General features: G+C 53.4%; 7 protein-coding genes across 7 annotated transcripts; 2 read left to right on the forward strand and 5 right to left on the reverse strand.

Annotated features, from left to right (window-relative positions):
* Positions 1 to 1,229: 1,229 nt before the first annotated feature.
* J4E93_007520 (uncharacterized protein) lies at positions 1,230 to 2,570 on the reverse strand (the record flags this gene model as incomplete). The annotated part of the gene is made up of 2 exons (XM_049345426.1): positions 1,230 to 1,634; positions 1,692 to 2,570. 2 exons carry the CDS (start codon positions 2,568 to 2,570, stop codon positions 1,230 to 1,232), a joined length of 1,284 nt encoding a protein of 427 aa, XP_049197656.1.
* An 801-nt stretch (positions 2,571 to 3,371) lies between these two features.
* On the reverse strand, positions 3,372 to 5,074 carry GCD11 (eukaryotic translation initiation factor 2 subunit gamma; the record flags this gene model as incomplete). Its single annotated transcript, XM_049345427.1, has 5 exons — positions 3,372 to 3,402; positions 3,454 to 3,623; positions 3,672 to 3,868; positions 3,920 to 4,887; positions 4,938 to 5,074. 5 exons carry the CDS (start codon positions 5,072 to 5,074, stop codon positions 3,372 to 3,374), a joined length of 1,503 nt encoding a protein of 500 aa, XP_049197657.1.
* Positions 5,075 to 6,833: 1,759 nt separating this feature from the next.
* Positions 6,834 to 12,126, forward strand: J4E93_007522 (uncharacterized protein; the record flags this gene model as incomplete). The annotated part of the gene is made up of 2 exons (XM_049345428.1): positions 6,834 to 10,766; positions 10,816 to 12,126. The coding sequence occupies 2 exons, from the start codon at positions 6,834 to 6,836 to the stop codon at positions 12,124 to 12,126; spliced, it is 5,244 nt and encodes a 1,747-aa protein (XP_049197658.1).
* Positions 12,127 to 12,757: 631 nt separating this feature from the next.
* On the reverse strand, positions 12,758 to 16,051 carry J4E93_007523 (uncharacterized protein; the record flags this gene model as incomplete). The annotated part of the gene is made up of 4 exons (XM_049345429.1): positions 12,758 to 12,925; positions 12,987 to 15,504; positions 15,550 to 15,814; positions 15,862 to 16,051. 4 exons carry the CDS (start codon positions 16,049 to 16,051, stop codon positions 12,758 to 12,760), a joined length of 3,141 nt encoding a protein of 1,046 aa, XP_049197659.1.
* A 742-nt stretch (positions 16,052 to 16,793) lies between these two features.
* Positions 16,794 to 21,271, forward strand: J4E93_007524 (uncharacterized protein; the record flags this gene model as incomplete). Its single annotated transcript, XM_049345430.1, has 3 exons — positions 16,794 to 16,955; positions 17,004 to 19,383; positions 19,992 to 21,271. 3 exons carry the CDS (start codon positions 16,794 to 16,796, stop codon positions 21,269 to 21,271), a joined length of 3,822 nt encoding a protein of 1,273 aa, XP_049197660.1.
* Positions 21,272 to 21,728: 457 nt separating this feature from the next.
* J4E93_007525 (uncharacterized protein) lies at positions 21,729 to 22,292 on the reverse strand (the record flags this gene model as incomplete). The annotated part of the gene is made up of 2 exons (XM_049345431.1): positions 21,729 to 22,004; positions 22,107 to 22,292. 2 exons carry the CDS (start codon positions 22,290 to 22,292, stop codon positions 21,729 to 21,731), a joined length of 462 nt encoding a protein of 153 aa, XP_049197661.1.
* A 501-nt stretch (positions 22,293 to 22,793) lies between these two features.
* Positions 22,794 to 24,990, reverse strand: J4E93_007526 (uncharacterized protein; the record flags this gene model as incomplete). The annotated part of the gene is made up of 3 exons (XM_049345432.1): positions 22,794 to 24,276; positions 24,328 to 24,414; positions 24,668 to 24,990. 3 exons carry the CDS (start codon positions 24,988 to 24,990, stop codon positions 22,794 to 22,796), a joined length of 1,893 nt encoding a protein of 630 aa, XP_049197662.1.
* Positions 24,991 to 25,550: the final 560 nt, after the last annotated feature.

The raw sequence follows: 25,550 nt of genomic DNA on the forward strand, positions 1-25,550 counted from the left end.
AAATGGTAGTCAGTGGCCGGAGCCGTTGGTTTGATATAGCCCGCAGGGCCTGACAACATTCATGAACACGAGAATATGTACACTCATAAAAGGATAGTATACCTAGAGAAAGCATGATTAAACGTTACGCATCTCACTGTCTGTCCATACTGACCTCAACAAATGAGTTTGAGAACGGAAGTCACACTGGCGTCTCTACTCCGACGACCGATTCTGCCTGATGCGTTTGATTCTAGCTGCTCTTCTATGAACGCAAACTATTCCCAATTGTGTTCCTTCTCCACTCGGCACCGCGGGTTGTCCCCACGATACCTTTACTTTGACTCATATTCCCCACTATCGTACTCTCAGTTCTCACCAACTCCCAATATTCCCAAACACCCCTGGTTTTCGCCAACTATAATAACTTACCAATTTGAAAAATTCTCATCAAAACAGATCACCAAGGGTAAGCATCACTGCACAACTACCCCCCTGTCGTACAGTAAAACTAACAGCCCTACCGTGGTATGGTCTAGTGGTATGACGTCGCGTTGTGGCTGGCGGACAACTTAGCTTGTCCCGATCCAGATCCGCGCCAGCCTGGGTTCGAGTACGTTTGAACCTCCTAAATTGAGTCGGTTTACTGAGACATTGTTCGCTAACATGTCTGTAGTTCCCAGTACCGCCAATTTGCGACACTTCTTTTTTGCACTTTTTTTGCACCTTTTTACATAGACTCATCCTCTGACCTAGCATTAGTGGATTGTACGGTAGGACTTACAAGATTGCTCACTTTTTTGTTATCAAGTCTCGTAGTTGTAGTGTATATCGTTTGCGTGAAATCGTAGAGTAAGATTAAGCGGTTATAACAGAAATTTAGAACCTAATATTCATTTGGTGCGTATTTCGAAACCACCTGTTACGGCATAGAGGTTCAAGGTTGGTCTTTACAAAGACCTGTTGTATTTGAGTCTAATCGCAAGTACAACTTGTAGATGCTCATGATTTTAGCCATGCTGTGTGACTCTGGTCAAGTAAGAACATGCGAAGACGGAGACATGATCAATAAGCAGTACATGTCCCGTTACGATAACGTCAAATGCACATGAGGCCCCACGTGCAGCCAATAGTTGTGATTTATACCGGACGCCCATACCGTCCACCAGGTCTAGCAATACCCCAACACGCCGTAGTTGCGCAAGACTGGAACGTGATCTCCAAGGTATCCACGCCTCAAACAATAAATCTCACCTCTTCCACCCACTTTCCTCCAGCACAGCCAACCTCCTCCCTATGCTCCCAAAGCAAACACAACTGCAAAAGAGAACACTGCCCACCCACGTCACCACAGCCAGGTTCTCGTAGCTGATCATGCCAGCAAACAGCTCTGGTGTGACCACTGGTGCTGGTCTGCCTTTTGCATGTGTGTGACTGCTCATGGAAGGGATTTGAGTAGCGTTTGTGGTGGCGGGTAGAGACGGCGAGGGAAGGACGTCGGGGTTCGAGAGGAAGATGAAGGATGTGAGGATGGACGTGACGGTGAGTGAAACGGAGAGACCGGGTTTCGAGCGGTCAAGTATGTACCAGAGCGCTGGGTTTACGAGGGCGAGTGTTAGGGTGAGTTGGAGGGTTGATTGCCAGGGAAGACGGCGCTGGAGAGGACGTTAGTTAGGGTCGATGCGTATAGTCAAGTAGTTCATGAGACTTACGATAGCGAACGCGATTCCTACAAAAGCTGCCACGCTCCTTACCACATCGTTGATCTGCTCGCTGATGGGTGAATCGTGCGTCTCGGTCTCCTTGTCTTCAGTCTCGTCCTCTCTCCGCTGCGCATCCCACACGAGATCAACGTATGGTAGCAAACTTCCCAGGGCAACCCCAAATAACCCCCAGGTGGCAAGGTAGGCCTGGCTCTTTTGATCAACACCTTCGACGTGGACAGCTGCCAACTGCCTCGTCTCGTGAAGATGCGAGACAATGACCCCGTAAATGACGCCAAAGACGTACAATGCTGCGAGCTTGCCCAGGATCACGACGTATTTCCAGACGCCGTGGCGCGGTTGCTTGACCGAGTGACTCCTCCGCCTTCCTTCGACTTTGCCCATAGCGGACCCTTTCCTGGCCTGTGTCTTCAAGCTCAGTCCGCCATCAGGACTTCCCATGCCCGTTTCCCAGGGCTGGAAGCCCATGGCAGTGTGTGCGGGCGTCTCGGAGCCAGTGCCCCAGGGCGTTTCCGCCGTGCTGAGTTCACCCGCCGTGTTCGCGCCCGTCTCGTCGTATATGCCGGATAGGGTGCTACTCGTCATATTCAAGTAGCTCTTGTTCCGCGGCGGCGGCCCCCTCTCCCTCTCCTGGTCTTCTGAGTCATCGTCGCGCGAGTTGAAGGTCCTGAGTAAGCGCGCATTGAGCTGCGCGAGGAAGTCAGACGATCTCCGGTTCTCGGTCGCGCTCGGAGGCGTGGCTTGTGAAAAGGCGTGCGTGGGCGAATCGGCCGTGTCGTTATGGGATTCGAAGTTGCGACGCGGGATGGGGCGGTAAATGTGCAGCGGAGGTGGCGCCGCTCTCGCTTTCGAAGGGTCTTCTTCCATAGCCGTCGCGCTTCAGTTCCGTCCTGGGCAGGGTCCCGCAAACTTCGCCGTCGTGTGGACAGCGGTAATGTATGCTTGCAATTACAATACAAGATAAAAGTAATACCAACAGCGAGCGTAAAGAAGAAAAGACAGACACGCTACCAGTCGCCGCACAATCCGATGCGCGTACTCGTATAACTGTTGCGGTGTTTAGCACGCGAGGGCAAGTTGAACTCTAAACCCCGAGTCAGTGCACGTGAACCTTTGAGCGTGTGCTGGCCTTATACCGGCATAATACTGGAGCCTCGCAAACATACCTCGTATAGGCAATCAAAGCAATACTGAGAGCGGAGAAATCGTACAACGTGCAGTGAGGGGACAGTGAGGCAAATGTAGGCTAGCACGCTGATCTGACGTTGGTAGGCCAGCTTCTTGCACATGTTACAGAATGGCTTTCATGTGAAGATCGGCCTACTTTCCGCCTGCGTGACCCGCTGTCATCCGCATTCCCAACAATTCCAGTGGGTGTACATGCTTCATTATATGCGGCTACACTGTGCTGGAGAACGTACTGATACACAAGACGCTCGCTCCCTAGTGATGCTAGCCCTCTGCTGTCATGGCTTCGAGATGCTGTCTAAAACACAGCTGCGAGAAAACCACTTTTGGTGCCCATCTCCAAGCGCAACCGACTCCGGCAGAAAATGCTAGGAACCAAATGCACGTGTTTTGCCGTCATACCGCTTATGTCTACATCGTCCCTTCGTAAAGTTTGTCGTTCCACTCCTCGAGAGCTGCCCCACTACGCGCCATGCCCGCTCAGTCGACGATAGGTTGGAGAATGTTACCACTGATGAAGATGTCAGCTCGTGGACGCAACTAGATATGCGGTGAAACTTACGCTACAATGTTGGCCCAGCCGATGAGACGCCAGTGCTTCTCGATACGTCTGGACAACGCCACCTTCTCACCGATCTCTGTGCATGCAGGTGAAGTGAGGGACAGACGGGCAGCGTCAGCCTTGACAGCAACAACCTTGGCACCGGTAGCGGTTGATCCAATGTTGACCATCTGCGCGAGTGTTAGCTTTGTCATCTACCATCATGGATAGAAACTTACCAAGACTTCGTTCTTTGCAAGCTTGGCTACCTTGGCTTGCTTGCCGTCCGCGGTCTTAACACCGAGCAGTCTTCGGAGGAGGAAGTAGTTGACTTCGAGTTCAGTGTAGATGTTGGGGAGATGTCCACGGAGACCAAGGACGAAACCGACGAGACGATCCGCACGGCACAGAGTAGGGTCAACGCGTGTACCGACACCTGTTGTGTGTTAGTTGAGTGATGCATGAGTCTTCGGGAAGTGTCACGTACCGATCAGTCCTCCCGGAACGGCGAACTTCAGGTCATTGTGCTCGGCAAACAGAGACACTACTCTTGAGAAGATGGGCTTGCACTGGATCTTTCCGGCGCTGTCCTTTGACACGATACCGGGCCTGATCTCAATCTCGTCTCCCAGCTTCAATACACCAGTCAAGATACTGCCACCAGCAACACCTCCCTTCAGCTCATCGATTTCAGCACCGGGCTTGTTGACGTCAAAGGATCGAATGACAATCATGTGGGGCTTCGCGGAGAAGTCTCGTACTGGGACGGGGATCTTGCTGATGAGGTGCTCGTTGATGGCATCGATGTTGAACTTCAACTGGGCAGAGATGGGGATGATAGGCGAGCCATCAGCGACGGTTCCGCGGATGAACTTGAGGATGGACTCGTAATGCGACGCAGCGCTGTCTTCCCGCATCAGATCGACCTTGTTCTGGAGAATGATGATGTGGTTCAACTTCATGATCTCAATGGCAGCAAGATGTTCACTTGTCTGCGGTTGCGGGCAAGTTTCGTTTCCAGCGATCAAGAGTAGCGCAGCGTCCATGACGGCGGCACCTGACAACATAGTGCTCATGAGAATGTCGTGACCGGGGCAGTCGACGAAAGAGACGTGGCGCTTCAGTCTGTATTTGCCTTCGCATCCTTCACGCTCGCAAGCAGGGTCGACCTCCTTGTCGCTCTTGTATGACCGGTAGCATGTTGGGCGCGGGCACTCTGGGTTATCGCATTGGTAGATCTTCGCGTTGGCGTAACCGAGCTTGATGGTAATATTCCTCTCGAGCTCGTTCTTGAAACGGACCGTCTGCACACCGGAGATGGCCTTGACGACAGTACTCTTTCCGTGGGCGACGTGGCCAATGGTTCCAATGTTGATTGTGGCTTGGCGGGAGATGATTTCGGGCGACAGCGGGTTCAGCGTGGTGAGGTCGAGGGTGCTTGGGTCTGGTTGTTCGCTTGTGCGCGTTAGCTATGCAGCGCAGAGCCTCATGTTTTCAACACCTACGGAAGCTCTGGGCGCACGACGGGCGCCGCGGGTTCCCGGCCCTTCTTCATCGCGGACTTTGGCTTCGTCTCCTCAATCTCCTCATGCTCGGACATGCTCTCGTCATCGCGGTGGTCGTGGTCGGATTCGGACTCCATGCTGGGCAACGGGGGGTCGAGTTTGGGGATGGGAGAGTAGTTGGTTTGGTGGTTTCGGTTGTCGATGTATTAGACTGGTCAGTCGAGCAGCTGCGGTGGTGGAGACTGGCGGCAGGCAACTTTCGACTTCAAATCCCACACAAAGTGACTCAAACCCAAATCCGGAACAGCCCACCTGCCTGTGGCGGGGCTGCGTGCTGCGTCCGAGCGCCCCGGCCAAAGGTTCCGCCGGCCTGCTGAAGAAAATCTCACTCGCGGCCGTCCCTGCCTTTCCTCTTCATTGAACAACGCAAACAAATTGCACACTCACGAAAAGCATTTTCTTTGGAGAGACCCGTCGTCTACGGACGGTGTGAGGTCTCCATGAGAACGAAAACCGTCTGTGAAGTGGAGAGGAATACTTTGGCTGATCTTGGGTGCGGTTTCTCCCTGCTTTTGCAGTGGGAGAGAGCGCAATGATTGGTCGTACATTACAGTTGACGTGATGGATGTGTATGAGAGGGACACTTCTCTACGGATGTGATGTCTCTCGATAGCGAAGCAGTCCTGGGCATCGCCTCTTTGGATACTGCATGGCCCACACAAAATGTGCGTGTACGCGACATCGCCACATACTGGCTGTGCATTTGACAACGCAGCTCCGTTGAAAGATCTACATAAGCAGAGATATCTCAGCCACACGAGCCAGATGTCGGGCTTCCTGACCAGGTGCTGGGATGTACGCTGCGGTTTAACGCCTCAGGGCGGGAAGGATAATGAACGCTGCGGAACTCGAACCAGCAAGTGCCCCTTGGTGCCCCTCCAACAGGGTCGCCAAAGCAAGAATGTTTCATTGTCTCGTCGAAATGTCTATGTGCCTTTGAGACACTGGTTACTTCATGACCCTCGTAGAGTTCGCCTACACATCTTATGTCAGCTGTATATCCGATGCTACGTTCATCTTACAAACTTCCAATGCTGCATGCCTGAGTGAAGTTGTTTGTGTCCCGATGCTCTTTGTGAGTATAGCATGAATGCTGCTCTGTCTACAGGTCTGCTTGCGACTAGTTCACACTGTGCCGAACCCCATCATTCTGGTATGGTAAACCTGCATGGCATTGTATAGTAATCTTGGAACAATTGTTTGGTAAAGCGCCATTAGGTCAGCTGCATCTACAGATCGACCTACCCCTGGGTGCGCAAAACACGGCTATCCTTGGAACGACGGCTAGCACGATCCGCTAGTACTGGTAGAGCTACGGGCTGGGGAAGCGGGATGCTATCATCATATCATCGAGAAGCACGGATGGATAAGCAGGCCGCGAAAGAGCATGTTGATCCTCCATCTTGGCCCAAACCATCTGGACAGCATACGTCGAAGATATCGGGTTGCTCCATGTAAATGCCAAATGCAAAGGCCAGGCCGTCGTCGTGCGCCGCCCCATCGAGAGCGGCGCCGGTATCCCGCTTCCTAGCTGCATGGTAACGACGGAGTTTAGATGTACCGTGTGGGCTCAGTTGTTGATCTGACACAGCCAGTTCAGAACCTCCCACAAGCGCGCCGTATCGGGAACCCTTCCGCTTGCTTTTCAGGCTGAAACATATCAACTCGTCGACTTGGGGCAGCACCGGCCTCGAGACTGTCATTGGCCCAGACGCCTTGTGAGCGAGAGCCGGCGAGTCTGAGTTGGCAACCCTTGTTGCTCGAGATTGGCCCACCTCCTCCGACAACGTTGGCGCTGCCTTGCTTTTGCGCCTTTGCGCTCGCCGACTATGGGATATGGATTCTGATCAAGCGCATGAATATGCATACAACCCCGGCCTCTCCGTTTCACACTGGCTGCAGTCGACTGAGCTCGACCATGCCGACGACGACGTGGGAACCTCGCCCGAGCACTACTACTCCGCCTACACCACGACGACGACCGAGCACGCAGCAGCACCTCCCTCACCGCAACGCGGCCTCGACATGCCCGCAGCGCGGCAGCGGCAGCCCATGACGAACGGCGCGCGCTCCACCTCCAAAGCGGCCGTGAGGTCTGCCTCGAATCCTGCATCGCCGCCCGCAGCCACTCGCTCCTCCCCCCAGGTCTCCAACAAAGTGAGGGCCCTCGCCGAGCGCTTCGAGCAGTCGCCCGCCAGCAGCTCGACGACGACGTCGCCTGCCGTGCGCTCCCGCTCCAGGACGCCGAGCCGGGCTGGGACGGGCACGCACGATGTCGCCCGGCGTGCGCATGCCTCGATCTCGTCGACAGCATCGGCTGCACGCCCGAGCAAAGAGGCCTCGTACGGGCCGCACAAGTTCAACAACCTCAAGCCGCGAGACAGGCCCCAGCCCGCCCCGGCTTCGCCTCGCAACGCGCGCCGCACGAATGGCAGCCGGAGCAGCATCGACCACCACGTCTCGTCGACGCCCAAGAAGGTGACCTCGCCGAATCGGGCGTCTGCACCCAGCGGGCGGCAGCTGTTTGGCGAAGTGCTGACTGGACAGGACGTGCTGTCGCCAGGCTTCGGGATACCCGTTCTCGACAACACGCACGGCGACGCTGCACCACCCGCCGCCGCCTTCACCAGCCCGCACCATGGCCGCTCTGCCAGCGCGGCGACCTCAGCCTTCGCCGACGACATGCAACACGCAGCGCGCGCACACGCGCAAGAACAAACTACTGCACGGTCGCCCCAACGACACACGCCGCGTTCGAGGATACCCGTAGCGACACGGCGTTTGAGCGCCGGCTCCGACTCCAACTCGTCGACGCGCTCCGTCAAGTACACCCCAACCCGCGCCATGAACCACAGCAACCGCGCCTCGCCCACCCGGATGGACAGGGTACTGGCTGCAGCGGCTGTCGCTCCAGTCTCCCGGGGCACAGACCAGTCCACGCTCCCCGCATTAGCCTACCGTGGGTATCGCGAGCGAGGGAAGTCGCCCTTGGGTGCCAGGAGTGGACCAAGTGTGTCCGCTGTCGTCAATGCCCCGCCGCACCCAACGTCGCCTCGCCTGCGCAACTCGAGAGAACGCCAGCCGCTCCAGCCCTCGCCCGCTTCCCACTCGACAGGCACCGGCCCCCATGGTGAGCAGGAGTACTTCCCACTCGCGAGCAGCTTCGACCCGCCCCAAGAGCAATCCGCGGGGCTGCCTGGCGTTGCTGAAATCGAGCAATCCCATGAGACCCGTGCGCAGACGCAGGGCCAGCGCATGTCGCGCGACGAGCACCCGTCACCCTCGCCCGAACAACAGCGTCTGAGCCTCCAGACGTCAAGCCTAACGGTACCGCCGCTCGAGCAGCCAGCATCAGCCGTGACTGACTTCGACGAATCGCCTGTACTAGGGCTTCCAGGAAGCTTTGTTCTCACGCCGCCGACCGCACACCAGGAGCCGGACCACCAGCTCTTGCAACCGCACGTCTTCCACCCGCCGCCGCAGAGGACTGCTCCCCCGCCACAGAGGCCTGCTCCTCAATCGCCTGAGATGGAGCAGTCAGAGCTAGGCGTTCGGGAATCAATACCCATTATGCTCAGCGAGGAGCCGCCATCACATTCATGGGAGCCCGACTCCGAGAGCTTCAGCGCAGGCCTTCAGGCTCTGTCGTATGGGTATAGTTCTGATCAACCACACGATGCTAGAGATATGCCATCCATCTCCCGCCACGATACAAAAGGATCGCCAGGGGATTCTCTTCCTAAGCGTGACACGCTGTATCCGGATGACTCTGCCAGTCTTGGTCCCTATAGAACACTCGGATCGCTGACGCTGAACACGGAGACGTACAGCGTCGTAAACTCAGTCTTGAATATGTACCATCAATCGCCAGTTATATCCCCAGAGTTGGCGTCGGTATCGAAGGAAAGGGTGCAGCAGGTCTCGCCCGTCATTGCACAGCACAAGGATTGGGCATCGAAAGAGTCTACAGAGACGTATCTCGCTCGACTGTTAAGTGACGCCAATGGCTCGAAACATGATAAGTCGAGGCGCGAGCCCATGAGAGTGGCATCCCCGTCACGCCCGGATTCGTACACACCACAGCTGCACCAGGAATCGCCCGAAGTTGATGGCGGCGGGACAGCAATCATCTATACTTCATCCTCGCGACGTTACTCACGAGATTCGGCAGGTTCTACCACCACGACCATCCAGGAGGATGCGTCTCATTCCGGCAGTTCTTCTGGAGACCCTTCTCACAACGCGCTATCACGAACCTCAACAGATGAGCACAAATCTGTCGCAACCAACCGCATTGAGCTCCCGCAACTTGCTTGGACGAATGGCGGACTCGGACTTGACTTACAGCACAGTATGCCGCATTCACTTCCGGCGCCTCCCCGTCCCAACTATTCACCACCGCCCCCACCCGTGAACCCGTCCATCGATCAACAACTCTCCTCTCGCCCAAATGCCTACAACGTTCCGCCACAACATCAACAGCTTTCACGCCCCATGCTCAACGACGACAAGTTCGAAATGCATCCCGCACGATCACGTACTCCTGTCCTTCATGTTCACGAACAGAGTCTTGAGGATCGCTACGGTACCCCACAGCCTATTGAGAGTACTATTGATCTGCCAAGTGAAGCCGAGAAAGGTGAAGACGGCCAGCCTGATCCTGCCAGGCAAGCCTTGATAAAGCGATATCGCACGCTGGAAGAGCTCCTTACAACAGAACATCAATTCTGCATAGATATGATGATCGCGCACAACATCTTCGAGGCGACCGCGCAGAACATGATGAGCGAGAAGGAGAAGAGGTTGCTGTTTAGCAACTGCAAAGAACTAGAGAAGTTCTCTTTGTCGCTTTTCCGTGCATTCAAGAAGGCTGCAAAGCCCATCGTCAACTACGAGATACCACCTCCAACCGGACCCTGGAACCGTGACTCCTCTGATGGTAAATCGCACGATTCTGGAGAGTCACCGATGCATGCTCGGCGACCATCTGAAGACTCGCCGAATCAGTTTGAGAATTGCACTCTGGAGAACGATCGATTGACCACCATTGGTCAAGTCTTCTTGGACAACAAGGAGAAGATGGAAAGACTTTACACGACGTATTTCCTGAACCAGGACAATGCCAGCGCTTTCATCAAGAAGAATCAAGGAAATGAGGCGTTATCTGGATGGGTTACTGCTTGCTTCGAGCAAGTGGAAAACATGACCCAAGCGTGGGATCTGGACTCTCTATTGTTGAAGCCGTGCCAACGCTTGTTGAAGTATCCGCTGATCCTTCAATCCTTGCAAGAGATCACCGACCCGGACCATCCCGACCTACCGAAGATCAAAGAAGCATTCGAAGAGTTGAGAGCAATGAGTCAGCGCATTAATCAGGCCAAAGCCCGTTCTGATACCTTCCGTGCTGCTGCTTCGGAGGGCAAGAAAGAGAAGAAGAGCGGCCTGGGCAAGACTTTTGTCAAGGCTTTCATTCCCAAGGTCGACAAGAGTAAAGCGTACGATGAGGCCGACAAGACTTTCAAAGACCAGGACTACAAGTCGAAAGAACAGAAGTTCGGTGGGCACTTTTTCCAGCTTCAGATCGTTATTCGCGATTTTGAACAGTATCTTGATTCGATCACCGAGCATTACCTTCAGCTTAACATCGTGTTTTTGGGCTTCATCACTGTCTGCGAGGTGGCGCCATCCGTGTATCCGGAGATTGAGAGCACATGGCGAAAATGGGCAATGGCTCATTTCGAGCTGCAGAACAAGGCATTGGAAGATCACGTAAGTATTTGAGCATCACGCTGCTTATATACCGCTGACCATGTCACAGAAAGCTGCCGTTCGAACCCGTGTCCTAAAGCCCGTCGGCGATCTCTGGGAGATGTGGGTGTCGTATCAGAAGACTATCGAGCAGCGCAAAAAGTATCTGCTATACTACGTCAAGCATAAACAAGCACTTGACCGTGGCGAAAAGGTCGACCCCGACCTAGAGGAGTCATCCAAAAAGTTCAGCACGATCAACGACACACTCAAACACGAACTACCACTTCTGTATGAAAGAACAAAGGGTCTTATGCGCACGCTTATGACTCTGTTCATGTGTTTGCAAAAGGACTGGTACAAGACTTGCTCGAAGAAAATTCTCCCACTGCTTGAGAGCGAGCCGCAACACACGACATCTCTTCGATACGACCTCGAATCGTACGTCGAACGCTTCCACTCGGACTACAAGCCGATGCAGGATCTTGCGAACAGATTGGGCATCATCAACAGGAATCTCCTGGTCGACATCTCCAACATGACGTCTCCTGTTCCAACACTCTCTTCCGACGGCGGCGGCGGCTCGTCCCGCAACTCATCGTCGCGTCGTACTGAATCTATCGGGAGCGAAGCATCAATGCTTGACTCCAAAACGCGGAATAGCGGCGGTTATGCACCCCGATCACATCCGCGGAGTCTCGATAACCCGCCACGCTCATCCCCTGCAGGGCCAGCGTACCCCTCTCTCTACCCACCCAATGGATCAGGTCGGGCTGGCCCTGGACCTACATCGTTACGGGAAGCACGCGCACTCAGTCCTGTGTCTGACAACAGTGACTCTACCATAGTGCGCAAAGAGCGACGCAACACCGGTCCTTCTCGCAACAGCCACAACTATATGGGTCTCGACGGAGCAGTAGACATAGAGCACTCGCCGCTGAGTATCAACGCATTCGACTTCCCACCGCAACTAGGCCCGTCTTTCCTCTCACCCTCGCAACCCATTACCCATACCATCTCCGCACCCACTTCTCAGCCAGCATCGTTACCGGGTTCCACGCGCGCATCCGGTGTCTTTAACTCTGCGCTACCCATGTCAGATTCGCCTCTTCGTGGCAGCGTCGAAGACCTCCCCACCACGCCCGCCGATACCGACGAGCCAGAGGTACTCTTCCTGGCAGCCAGTCTCTTCGAGTTCAACATTGCGCACGATCGCCGCGAAGGCGGAATACCATACCTTGTGTATGTACCTGGCGAGATATTCGATGTCATCGGCATGAAGGGTGAGCTATGGCTCGCGCGAAATCAAGACGACCAAACAAAGACCGTGGGATGGATTTGGGAAAAGCATTTTGCACGCATTCTACCCGAAGATGCATAGTTTGGCTAGCCAGTTTCACGAGCAGTTGGATTACCACAAAGATCGGAATTTGCTTACCTTTGGGTTTTGCGGGCGGCGTTTTCGGCGATTGTGTCACCTGACCCAACGGGCGTTTGTGTGTACGTGGGTGTTCCTTACCGCGTTCGGCTTCTCTTTTTCGTATGTGATTCCCCCAAATCCCTCCTTCTCTCCTTGATACCTTCAAACGCCGAGAGTCCTTCTCTCTCTTTCTACATTCTGGCTTTCTTCGAATACGCAACATCTACGACTGCGGCTGCTGGGGGCGAGAGAGGCATTGCCGGCGTCTAAGCTTTGGTGTCTTTTTTATACCTACTTTCCTTGTATGTATTTACGAGAGAGATGATTTACAATACCTTTTGAGGGGCCGTCTTTGGGTTCAATCTGGCATGATTGATGTGTGGTTTGGCTATACTTGGCGATGATGTTTGTTGCTTTGTTATTTTGGAGAGGGGGTTCGTTGCGCTAGTGTATGAATATGAATATTTGAGAGGGACTTTATGGATCTTTGAACGAAGTTGTTTGCATTGCAGTTGCTGCTACTACTTCGGCGTTGACCGTCCGTGGCGAACCAGGCGGACTGAGCACAGAACTCAGGTCAGCTTCGCAGCTTTTACTCCTCCATTTCCGAGCCACTTTCGGAATCATCGTCGCTACCTGATACCTCCTCGTCATCGTCCTCGTCGTCTTCCTCACCCTCAAGGCCATATGCATCCTGGAAGTCGGTGAGCTGCTTCAGCTCGATCTTGAAGCCTGCGTCTTCAAAGTCCTTCTTGAGGCCCTGTACAGAATGGTTAGCATTTCACCAAAACACAGAATTCATGGACAGGTGGGAAACTTACATCAGTCATGATACCACCACAAGTCACGACCAGATCCGTCTTCTCAGGCACAAACACACCCGACACAACCTCATTCAAGATGTTCCTTACGTCTTCCTCAGTCACCTTGCGGACTTCACGCAACGCCCAAGCCTGCCAGTCCTTGCCCACACCACGCGTGACAGTATCGATAAAGGAACTCCTAGCCGCATCAACAACCGTCGCGCGCTCATCGACAAAGTCGCGAACGATACTTGAAATCGCGCCTTCCAACGCCAGCTTCTCAAACTTCTGCGTGCCGTCGCCGTACTCCTTGATGACCGTCTTGGCTTTGTTGTACGCAGCGAAGACGTTGGGCGATTTGGAGATGCGGAACTTGAGAAGTCCGGTTTCGGGGTCGCGGAAGAAGTTGCTGCCGTAGGCGAGTCCTGTGCCGCGGATTGAAGTCCACATGGGACCTTCGACAGCGTCGAGATAGGCGAGTGCGACCATGAGTGGTGGGAGTTGGGCGTTTGTGTAGCCTTTTGGTCCTTTGGCTGTGAGGACTGCGAAGGAGGAGTCGATGGGCATGGGGATGACGTAGTGTGTACCGCCTGGGTTACGACCGATATCTGAGAGGAGCGCATTGCGGTCGTCAATTGGGTTTACGGTTGGCTCTGGGCCGGGCTTGAAGGCGTCGGTGAGGTGTTTGAAGGTGGACACTGGGTTTGGTAGGGTTTCAAGGTTGGCGGTAACGAGGACGCGCATGTTGGAGAAAGTCAGGAGGTGTTTGCGTAGGGCTTCGAGTTTATCGAGAACCTGCTGAGGCTCCGTCTTGAGTAGCTTCAGGATGCGCTTGAGGTAGAGACCCTTGACAAGTGTGCCAGTCGCGCGAACTGCTGATGCGGCGTTGTAGTGGATCATGCGGTCGACTGCGAAACTCATGGAATTACCGTCGCGCTTCTCTTCGGGCACGTCCGCGAGCATCTTCTTGACTGCGGAGATCACGCGGTCGGTATCGAACACGGAGTCAACGAGCATCGACCTCAGCCATAGCACAACAGTCTCGAACTTGTCAGCCTCTGCGATGAAAGGGATGTAGATCATCTCAGAGCTTCCAATATCGGTACCGCGGTCCATGGAGTACTCAATGGTATCCTGCTCAAGCTTGGTAATGACCTCTTCGAACTCGATACGCTTTCCGTCCTTCATGATCGGAGTCGCGAAGAAGTTGGTTAGATATACGCCGAGGAGAGGCTTGAGTTCCGTTGGTAGCGAGGCAGTTCCGAGTGCTAAGCCAAAGTGTACGAACGAGGTTGGTATATGTTCAAAGTGGATGAAGAGGGGAAGACCGTTTTCGTCCTTGTCGACAATCTTCTGGATGTTGTTCTCAGAAGTTCCTAGCTTCCTTGCTACACCAGAACGCGCTGTTGTAGTCTCGAAGAAGTGGATAGACTCAGTACTGGGAACATGGACACTGGCGATAATCTCTTCCGGGATGGGCTTATCGTTCTCATCTTGGGCTTCCTTGAGCTTCTGCGCCAAGTTCTTCAGGCCTTCTTCGCCCAGCTTCTCTTGCTGTGCCTTGACACGTGCAACCTCATCGGCTTTGATCTTGTCCGACAACGCCTTGGAGGGTTTACCCAGGATGGAAACGTGGTGAGCATCCACCATCCATTTGTTCAGATATGCTCGCCACTCTTCCTCAGTCCATTTGTCAAGTGTGTCGAATACATCAAGAGTGGCCATTGCGTCTTCAAGGTGAGTACCATTCCGGTCACCAAAGACGTGATCTTTAATGATTGGGTCTTTGTACTCATCCATGCCAATCTCAGACATGTACCGAGTTTGGCGCTTGAAGCGATGAAGACAGTCCTTGAGGTAGCTCATATCAAGGGGCTTGGAAGCGTGTTCTTTAAGAACCTCGAAGAAACGCTTCTCGGCATCAGCCAGCTTGTCAGTCTCCACAGACGACAGAGTCCACCAGATGATCATGTCGGTGTGTCCCTTGCACCAGAAGTAGACCATACTCGCAAGGTGTTCCTTCTCGACGAGTGTGTTGACCAGAACTGAGACAGATGATCCGGCAAGGTAGTTGAGCAGTGCGTTGATGGCAGTCTCACCAAGGTCGTCGATAGTCTCGGGTCCTAGGAAGGCGATTTGCACTTCACCTGTTGACTCGTCCTCTTCTGGGAACTCGACTGTGTCAACAATGGTCTTGCTCAGGGGTGGAGTGCGCTTCGATTCGACCCATGGACGCTTAAAGGGCGCGTCGTAAGCCGGTACGCGATCGATGATCTCGTCTTCGAACTTATCCAGTATGTCCAGGAGGTTTGGATGATCGACCTCTCCAATCAAGATAACTCGTAGATTCTTGGGCTGGTACATATCTCGGTGGAACTGGCGAATACGCTCTGCAGTGGAGACTCGTAGGTTCTCCATCAATCCACCCGTCTCCATACGGAAGCCATCGCCTTCAGGGTAGAGAAGGCGACGCATCTGGAGATCCATGAGATCGCCCTGCAGGTTTTGACGTCCTTGCATCTCAGAGTAGACAACACTTGGATCTTTAGCTGGGAGCATGAAGGCGTTGAGAGATACTCACCCTGCATCCTCACCCTTGCCATCAACGTGATGGACCTCAGTGTAACAACCGGCATCGGTCAGCGTAGGTACGATGAGGTGGTCTAGATAGATAGGTAGCAGCTGTGCAAAACCCTCCCAACCCGCGGTTGAGAGAGTATAGACTGTCTCGGAGACATCCGTCCAGGCGTTTGTATCAGAATATGATCGGGTGGCGATCTTGTCTAGTACGCCCTTGAAAGGGTATTTCCGTGAACCCATGAAGCAGAGATGCTCAAGGGTATGCGCTACATTAGTCAGTAGAGGTAGATGAAAAACAAGTCATGCTACTCACGTGCACCCGAATCATCGTGGATCTCCGTGGCTACGGCAAAATTTCCGTACACCTTGGGACCCTTTCGATCGACTACCACTACCCGAAGACCTGTGCGTTGGGACTCATACTGAGTGAATGTAGCGTCGGCGTAATTTGCCTTGAACTGCTGCAGCTTCTTGAAGTGCGACTCCTGCTGTATTGACCCCATGATGTCGAAGTTGAAGGACAAGGGAATTGGTAGTGTGAGATTGCAAGAGTACCCTTCGTTGGTGCTGAAGTCGCAGGCACTGGCCGCGTTGCCCGAATTGGTACTACCCTTGCTGTGTTAGCTCAACTATTGTTCGTAGCCAACGCACTATTATATAGGAATCCACGCTACAGATTCGATCGGAGTCTCAAAGAGAAAAGCAGCCGCATGTTTCGGGGGCGTGCATCGCGCATACCCTTGTTCTACAAGGCTACAGGCCGCGGCCAGTGATCATGCAGCTGAATCTGCAAGCCTACATGCCAGTCCGGGTAGCGGTGAGGTGGCAGTAAAATGAAAATGACAAAGACTTACGAGAGGATGAGATAGAGTACAAGGAGCAAAAAGCCACTCCGAACAAGGAAGGAGGGAATGACGGAGGGCAATATGAGAGGCGAGTTGTCCGGTAGCAGTGCTGCGGCGCCGCTAAGATGCTGCTACCGCGGTTTGACTAGATAAATCTGCGCCTAATGTATTTTCTGCGACCTGCGGTTGTCTCCAAACGCACGTGTGCATGTGCCTGTCTCTTCAACACAAGGGCTTGACCGTGGCGGGGTAAGTGTGGCGGGGCAGCCACGCTTGAGTTGACGTCGCTTGGACGTCCGTGCAGCTTCAATGTTGGTCCTGCGACGTTGCGAACGCCCTGCGAACTATCCCGCTGCAAACCCTTTTTGAAATCGGCATGACAATCACCCCGTGACTACAAATGCCTTCGCAAGTCTCAGACGAGCAGCTAGGCGACGCGCTGCTCCAGTCCGCCGCTCATGGCGCGTTTCCCCAGGACCAGGATGTCGCGTCCGCAACTGTGCCTTCCAGCGCACTTCCGAAGCTGTTGGAGGTAGTTGCTAAGGCAAGAGAAGAGACGAAGGTGGGTTGAAATAGCGCGTGCTCCAGGCAACGCTGACCGTTGTTCCAGGACGAAGTACGCCAACTCTCGAGAGAAGCCGCACCCGACGTCGATGGCTGGATAGCACAGGCACGCAAGCTGCAAGACGATATCAAACGCTCGCAAGAAACGGCCAAAGAGATTGTGAAACAGGCAGAGGCAGGAAAGGAGAACACAGCTCGCGTACAGGATGCTGCAAGCAAGGTCAGCCTACTGCACACGGAAATTGCATACAACGAAAGCTTGGCACGTGCTGTAGAGCAGCTTCGAGACATCTCGACCCTGCTCGACTCTGCCCAGAATGCTGCTGTACATGGCCATGTTATGCATGCCATACAGACTTTGGAAGATGCAGATGGCGCATTTCAGGGACTTGGGCTGTTCACGACTACAAGAGCGGTGGGTGTGCTGAAAAACAAGGAGGAGCAGCTGAAGAAAGCCATCGTAGAGACGGTCACGGAGTCATGGAACGGGCTGATTGCAGTTGACAACACCAATCATAAAATCTCGCTGCACCAGGCGATCGAACGCGAGGCCAGAGTCGATATCAACACAACGGTTGAAGCGCTTACGAAGTTGGGTCTCCTGGACAGCTTCATTACCCGCTTGAGCCGTGACCTGGACAAGATTATAATCGCTCCCCGACTGGCTATGGGCACCGACCGGGTTGTGTCCGCCTTCAACATCCAGGAAGATGTTATCCAACGTGCTGGCCCGGTGAATGATGGTGCGGTCAAGGCTACCTTGGAGGACATGCACTTGCTTGCGGAGTACCTGAGCACACGTCTACCGCCTAGCATCGCCGTTCCGCTTTCTGCAAAGATCGTTCCGATCATTGCGTCTCGATTAATTTCGAACCTGCTTTTGCCTGCCGTGCCATTATCAACAGACGGGATACCACATTTTCAAGAATCGCTCTCGTATATCTTGGGCTTTGTGGAGTACCTCGATGAGCTCGGCTGGTCAGGTCAGAATCGTCTAGCTGAATGGGTAGATAAATCTGCCGAGATATGGCTTGCTAAACAGAAAGAGGATGCCATCGCTCGAGTACAAACGATCTTTCCGAAGAAGGTGCAAGAAAAGAAGACTGTTGAACGGGTCGAGACGCAAGTCATCTCGAAGGGTGATGCTTTGCATGCTGGCAACGAACAAGAAGATGACTGGGCTGCTGATTGGGACGAGGAGGGTGATGTCGCAGAAGAGAAGAAGGAGACCATCGAAGAAGAAGATATGAGTGCTTGGGGTGAGGATGATGACGTGATCGGAGATGAACCAAAATTGCAAGAGGCCAAAGAAAAACCAGCTGATGCAGAGGATGCAGACGATTGGGGCGCGGATTGGGATGACGAGGCTGACACCAAACCCACCACAACGCCGAAGCCTGCAGCACATACAACGGAGCAACCGAATACGAACGGGAAACCTGCCTCTCAAAAACAGCCGGCGCATCAGGAGGTCACTCTTCGGGAGACATATACTGTGACAGCAATCCCAGATGCCATAATGGAGATAATCTTGCAGGTCATTGCAGAAGTAGACACGCTCAACTCACCCGAGCTGGTCAAGTCTGCAATCGCACCCGCAAGCGGGGGTCTATATGCGATTCCGAGTCTCTTGTTGGCAATGTACCGAGCTACTGCTGTGATGCATTACTCAAAAGATATCGCCAGTAACATGCTCATCTACAACGACTGCCAGCGACTATCAGATCGTCTGCGACTCTTTCTTCAAGAACAGGCTGAAAGAGATAAATCGTCTACATTGCCACAGCACTTGCGACCTTCCAAACGCCTCCAGCCGCTGATCGAATCTGACATCAAAACGATCGACGGATTTGGAAAGCGTGCATATGGACGCGAGATGGAGTCACAAAGACAAATCATTCGTGATCATCTTGAAGATGCGCAAGGCTTCCAAGGCTGTACGAACGTTCCGTTCGCTACGGTCTGTGATGACGCCATCGCTACGACGATAGATCGCATAGGTGATGTGAAGCGACAGTGGCAGAATGTCCTTTCACATAGCGCTCTACATCAGTCACTTGGCTCGTTGGTGTCAGCTGCTCTCACAAAGTTCATCAACGATGTCGAGGACATGTCAGATATTGCAGAAGATGAGTCGAGGAAGTTACATGGGTACTGTGTCTCGCTTGCTACTCTATCCCAACACTTCCAGACCGAGGATGGCAACGGAGAAACAAGAGACATGGCCGGTATCTATACGCCCAACTGGTTCAAGTTCCAGTACCTCAGCGAAATTCTGGACAGCAGCCTTGCGGACATCAAATACTTCTGGACGGACGGCGAGCTGAAGTTGGAGATGGAAGCTGAAGAGGTGATTGGATTGATCGAGGCTCTTTTCGCGCCTAGTGATCATCGGAGGAGAGCTATCGCTGAGATCAGGAGAACCAGTATGACTTAGTAATGACAATTCTCGTGAAGGAAACAACGCAGTTATCTTCCTCTTGAGCGCATGCGTAGTGCTATGGTGACAGATTGACCCTAGTTCCCAGCCAGTCTTCTGAAACACTAAAATATATGCTCGACTATCAGCTGGCTTTGATACTTTCTAGATAGATTTTTGACTACTAAGAAGACATCATATAATATCACGAGCGGAGGTTCACGAACGCCGACTGGCTGGCTTCTTCCGCGCTAACCGGATTCGAAAAAAAGTTCGAGATCCCAAAATTTCCTAAGCTTCGTAATTTCAACACCAATCAACATATACCGCCAAACCCGCCGACGCCATGGATATCGATGCCGCAGAGACCAAGGTGCAGATTCGCCTTACGACGCGCGATGCTGCTCTGCAGATTTCGGAGGAGCCGAACATTCTCTTGGTTCAAACATGTGAGTAGAACTACCGGAAGCCTAGTCGCATGTCGCGACCTCTAGCCATCTACTGCAGCACGGTCGCGCAGTAATGTGAGCCGTCGCGACTACATTGCCGTGGTTTCAGGCTACAAAACGCTGCGCAGTCCCTCTAGATTCAGAGCTAACGCAGATGTGCCCACAGCCTTGACTCGACACAAGCTTTCCACGCTTGTGAACGAACTCCTGCACCGCGATGACGGCAGTCGCATACCCTTTGACATCCTCATCAACGGCGAATTTCTCCGAACTACAATCGACGAATTCCTCACAAAGAACGGTATCAATGCCGAATCGACGCTGGACGTTGAGTACACGAGGGCTTTGGTGCCACCGCTAAACGTCACGAGCTTCGAACACGACGACTGGGTTTCGGCCGTGGATGTACTGTCAGGAGTGCAAAGTGGGCAAGAGAGGATATTGAGCGCGAGTTATGATGGACTGTTAAGAGTGTGGAATACCTCGGGCGATGTTTTGGCGACTTCGGAGGCTCCCAACAACGGTGGTCGAATTACAAGCTTGAAGACGGCTAAGTGGTTATCGGAGAAGAAGATGGTCGCTGCGGGGCTGGACAACACTGTCCGTGTCTACAAGTACGACGATGATGCGAGGACCATCACTACCGCTCTCGAGCTGTTCAACCACCGCTGGGGTGTAGAAGACGTCGCAGTCCATGCGCCTTCGAGCCGCATCCTTTCCGCATCCTCGGATACCACTATTTCGCTGTTCTCAAGCAACGCAAAGGAGAACCCCGTCGCGCCGGTGAACTTCCTGCCTAGTTCAACGGCTGCGTCGAACAAGCGACAGAAGCTTTCAAAGCCCGATCGCACGGTCCCCGCTCGCGGAGCACTGGCTACATTCAGCGGTCACACTTCGCCGGTATCTAGCGTCATCTTCAAACCAGACGATGCTACAGTCGCATACTCGGCATCTCACGACCACACACTCAAAACCTGGGATCTGCCTACCCAATCATGCGTTGATACCCGAACAACCGGTCACTCGCTTCTCTCCCTATGCGCCATCCCCTCCCGAAACCTGTTAGCAACCGGTACCTCAGCACGACACATCACATTGGTCGATCCCCGCGCTTCCGCTACGCAAATCAGTGTCATGACACTACGAGGCCACAAGAACGGAGTTGTTTCGCTAGACACAGATCCGTCTTCCGAATACAACCTGGCGTCTGGTTCGCATGACGGAACAGTGCAGATCTGGGATCTCAGGAATGTTAGCACGGGTGGACAGGTTGGAGAAGGAATGACTGGTGAGAGCGTGTACACAATCTACAGGCAAGGACGCGAGTCTGCCAAGAGCCATGGCGAGGGCGCGAAGGTCTTCAGCGTAAGATGGGATAGCGCAGTGGGTATTGTCTCGGGTGGTGAGGATAAGAAGGTGCAGATTAACCGCGCTCTCGGCTCGTAAGAGTTGAACGTTTTTGCTGGTAGAAGTGCCATCGTATGGGTGTTTGGGCGCATATCGTAGATACCATTTTGGCTAGGGAAAAGTGTAGCTTCAATTCTTGAACGCGTTGCCCTCCATCAACGTTTTATGTAGCTCGTATGATGCTTCTGCAAGCAGCGCGGGCCGCGAGGACCTAGATTCTGTGCAGTAGAATGCATTCCCCCGTATGTGTGTGAACGTAATCAAAAGGGTATCACGTAACCGCTCCCACCAGGCAGCCCCAGTCCTCTCTTTCAGTCCCCATTCTCCTCTATTGGCGCACAGCATTCATCCTATGCCCACGGCATCACAGTGTTGTACACCCTCTTCAGCCCAAGTCTACCATAGACTGCCAGTCGCGCTTGTAGTTGTTCGATAGACGCAGCTTTCACTTTTACCTCGTTGTCTAACCCAGAGACGCCATCTCAGCCGTCCCAGCTCATACCAAATGTCCCGGCAACAAGAAATTCGCAACCCCCTCTTTGACCGCATACTCATGCTCACACGCGCCGCAAACCAGCTTGCCCTCTTGTATGCACGTCTCAAGCAATATCCTGTGTAGATCCTTCGCTGTCTGGCTGGGTTCCTCTTCTATCTCTTCCGTCGCAGTCGCAGGTGTCGCATCCGTGGTATCTAACGCTGAAGCGGAGGAAGAGGAAGGTTCGACGAGATCGGCGGGCGTGGGTGCTGTTGCGGGGAGTTCAGAGAGACCAAGCTAGCGTTTACACATACGTCAGCGTCCTATTCAAAAGTTCTCTCTTTGGAGACACAATGCGCATGTGTTTCGCGCCTGGTGGGTGTTGTCTTGTTCGCGTACCTCGCTGCATATCCCCCTCAATTCATCCCACATGATCCTTGATAGTATGTTTTTGAGAAAGGCGAGGTTGACGTCTGCTTCTACGATTTCGAGTTCGGCATCGCGGGGGTGGAGGGGGAAGGACGCGGGGTTGGTTTTGCAGGTTTTGATGGCGCATGTGAGGAAGTTGAGGGTGAGGAGCTTCATTTTGTGGGTTTTGTTACAGAAGTCGGGTTGGATTCGGCGCTTTCGAGTTATGTAGGTTTGTTGTGGAATGGGTGGTTTTGGCGGATGCGTTTGGGGTTGGACGCTTTGCGACAAATAATTTTTGGCCGCGGGAACGCTGTCTCCCAGTCCCAGCCCCGTGGAGCCAATCAGAGCCTCGCCGGCAGGGGTCTTTCCCGGTTAGGCAGGTATGAGAAAACCATTGATCGCGGCAGGGAGGGCACTGTGGAGACCCAGCTTCCTGTAGGCCCAATCAAAGCTGTTAGGCAGGGCCAGAGACGCTAATGCAGGGCTCTGGATTTAACATTCGTCATGCCGCTTTCCCACTGCTTCGACGAGAGATTCGCGGTTTATTATTCTTTGTCTGCACTGTAAATATGCGAAGACCTAACTCAATTTTGTCGCAATTAAGCTCGTAGAATGGCCATTGCAATGCTTACACCATCTCTCTATAGGCTGGCGGTCTGACAACAAACATCCAATTCACCACTTGCCCACATCCTCCAACACCAGATCCGTCGCCCGCTCACTCAACAAAAACGTGCTAACCGCCGGGAACGCACCCGGACATCTAGGAAATGCACTCGCATCTACCACCCGCAGCCCTTCGACCCCTCTGACCCTCAGCCTCGTGTCCAACACAGCCATAGGATCAGAATCTGGGCCGACCTTGTTCGTGCTTGTGGGATGGTGACCAAAGACTTGGTCGTGAATCCACTCCCTATCGATCTGCACGTCACGGCAATAGCCCGTCTCGAGGATATCAGCAGGCGGACACGGTGGAGAGACGGGCGTTACAGGGCCGACCGGTGCTTCTGTGGAAGCAAATGCTCTACGGACGAAAGCGACGGTGTCAAGCATGGCGTTTAAATCTGTTTCTGCGCCCTCGGCGAAGTAGTTCAGGTTCACTTCTGGTGTGTCTACCGGGTCGGCTGATCGGATCTGGACGTATCCGGCAGTGTTCTGGGGATGAATCTTGACGGTGGACCAAGAGAATGTTGTGGGAGGGTAGCGCGTGGTGTTCTGAGACGTCGGCGGCGCAAATCCTGTAAAGGAGCCACCCGTGAAGCCGAACATCAGCTCGTCTCTTTCGCCTTCGACCGCATGGGCTGTCTTGAGGAGGAACGCGTTGGAGTTTGTGCCGCCGCGCGCGTAGGGTCCTTGGCCATTGTACCAAAGTTCGATACATGGATCGCCGGGTGATCCGTTTGTGCATTTCGGTGCATTGGGATCAGGTGTCTTTGCGAAGCTGATTTGGGCGTTCCCGTAAATGGGTACCTCGTAGTTGTCCTGTAGGTTGCGGCCCACACCTGGTAAGTCGGAGATTACGGGGATGTTGTACTTCTCGAGAAGGCTTTTGGGTCCGATGCCAGAGAGCTGTAGGATCTGCGGCGAGTTGAAGGCACCACCAGCTACGATAACTTCTTTTCGAGCGAAAGCTTGGTGCAGTGTACCGGTGGTGGAAGTGTTACGACGTGGGTCGGCCTTGTATACGGATTTGCCTTGCAAGTATTCGACTCCAATGGCTCGCGGCTTTGTGCCATTACCACTGCATTCATCGAATAGTACCTTTGTGGTCAGAGACTCGAGCTGGAGATGTAGCGGGTACATTAGCGTTCCATTCGAATTTGTCAGATTGCGCATTTCCAGGATACGGTCGCGTGGGCTGAAGCGCTTCCAGTTGGGTGTGACATGGAATGGCAGTGACGACAGGCCCTCTGTCTGGTCACGCATTGGGTCGAGATAGTTTGCATCACTGGTGAGGTAGTCCAGTACCTTTTCTGGGTCTTTTCCAACCAATTTCAGCCCAGCTTGGAAGACCTTGAAGCGGAGTGCTTCGGTCGCATGGGTAGCTCGATCAGCGATGTTCGTCTGTAGCCAGCCTGTAAAGCCGTGACCAGGAGTACCGGGTTCGAGATAGTTGTTATGCTCGATTTTCTCAAAGTACTTTCGCATCAATTCGCCACTGCCTGAATGTTGGTACTATCTTGAGAGACGAAATACGTTGGCGGCTTACCTCCAGATGCCATCTTCAACGCCCTTGTCAAAGAAGTCCCAATCGCTGTCGCTTGGCAGGAATGTCGCAGCCGCGTTGATGATCGCACTCCCGCCCAAAGTAGCCTACGTTGCAGGGTATACAGTCAGTAAACCCATCACATGCAGTTCGTAAGGGGAGGATGTCACTTACACCTCTAGGATAGAAAACGCCCAATATCTCAGCGCCTATATGTCCCTCAACACTGGGATCTTTCCCAACCCAATCTATCACTGACATTAGCAAGACAGGCTCAGGTAATTTCTATCGATATCTCAACTTACACTCTCCATTTTTCAACCTCCAAACCAACAGGTTATACCTCTTCAATCTCTCCTCGTCATCACTATGCTTGACGAAGAAATGCCACGCTACATTCGTATTGGAGAAGTCATTCAGCGCGAGCACTTGGGTGCGGATATCAAACGAAGCGTCTGATCCAGCCTCGATCAACAGAACGGAGTGTCCAGCAAGAGCGAGATTGGTGGCGATTGTACCGCCTCCTGGACCGCTACCGGTGACGATATAGTCGTACGTGTTTGAAGTGTTGGAGGAAACCTGTGGTGGAATGCAAGAAGCCTGGTGCAGAGGGGATGCTGACGCGAGAACTGGGAGTAAGAAGAGCGGAATTGTAGGTAGTCTCATGATGGAATACGTGTAGAAGTTAGCAGTTCGTTTCCAGGATGTCACCGTAATCTTGTCAGTTCTTGTATACTCCCAGCTGCCTGGTCAGATCTGGCTTCCTTGCTTCTGTGTTGAGATGCAAGATCTAGCATTGCGATCAGCGAAAGTGGCCTGCATCTTTAACCGGCATGTCATGCTGTGAAAAGCCGTCTTGGAAACCGGTGTTGTGTATCAATCGGTGCGAATGGATCCAATCACAATCTGCACTCTACGTCTAACTTCCGGTGCCATGACCCCGGCTGTACTCCGGTGCGGGGAGATGATCGGATTGAGTACCTGCATACGCCATGTTACACAATAAGCCAATGACGACCAGCGTGGTTGATTAGTACACGCTCAGCTCCGAGCTGCCTATAGTAGAACGAGTGTACGTATCTCGGCATTGAAGCTGATGGTGACCAAGCAGGGCGCTGTATGAATAAGCCTCTCACTACTGGACCCTTTGCTGAGCCCTGCAGATTTAAGGTTTTGATAGCAAGCCGGGCTGTTGTTTCCGGTATGGGTCTTCGGAAAATGCCTTG

Source organism: Alternaria ventricosa, assembly GCF_023758065.1.
Source record: "Alternaria ventricosa strain BMP 2768 chromosome Unknown scaffold_13, whole genome shotgun sequence".
NCBI classification, from domain to species: Eukaryota; Fungi; Ascomycota; class Dothideomycetes; order Pleosporales; family Pleosporaceae; genus Alternaria; species Alternaria ventricosa.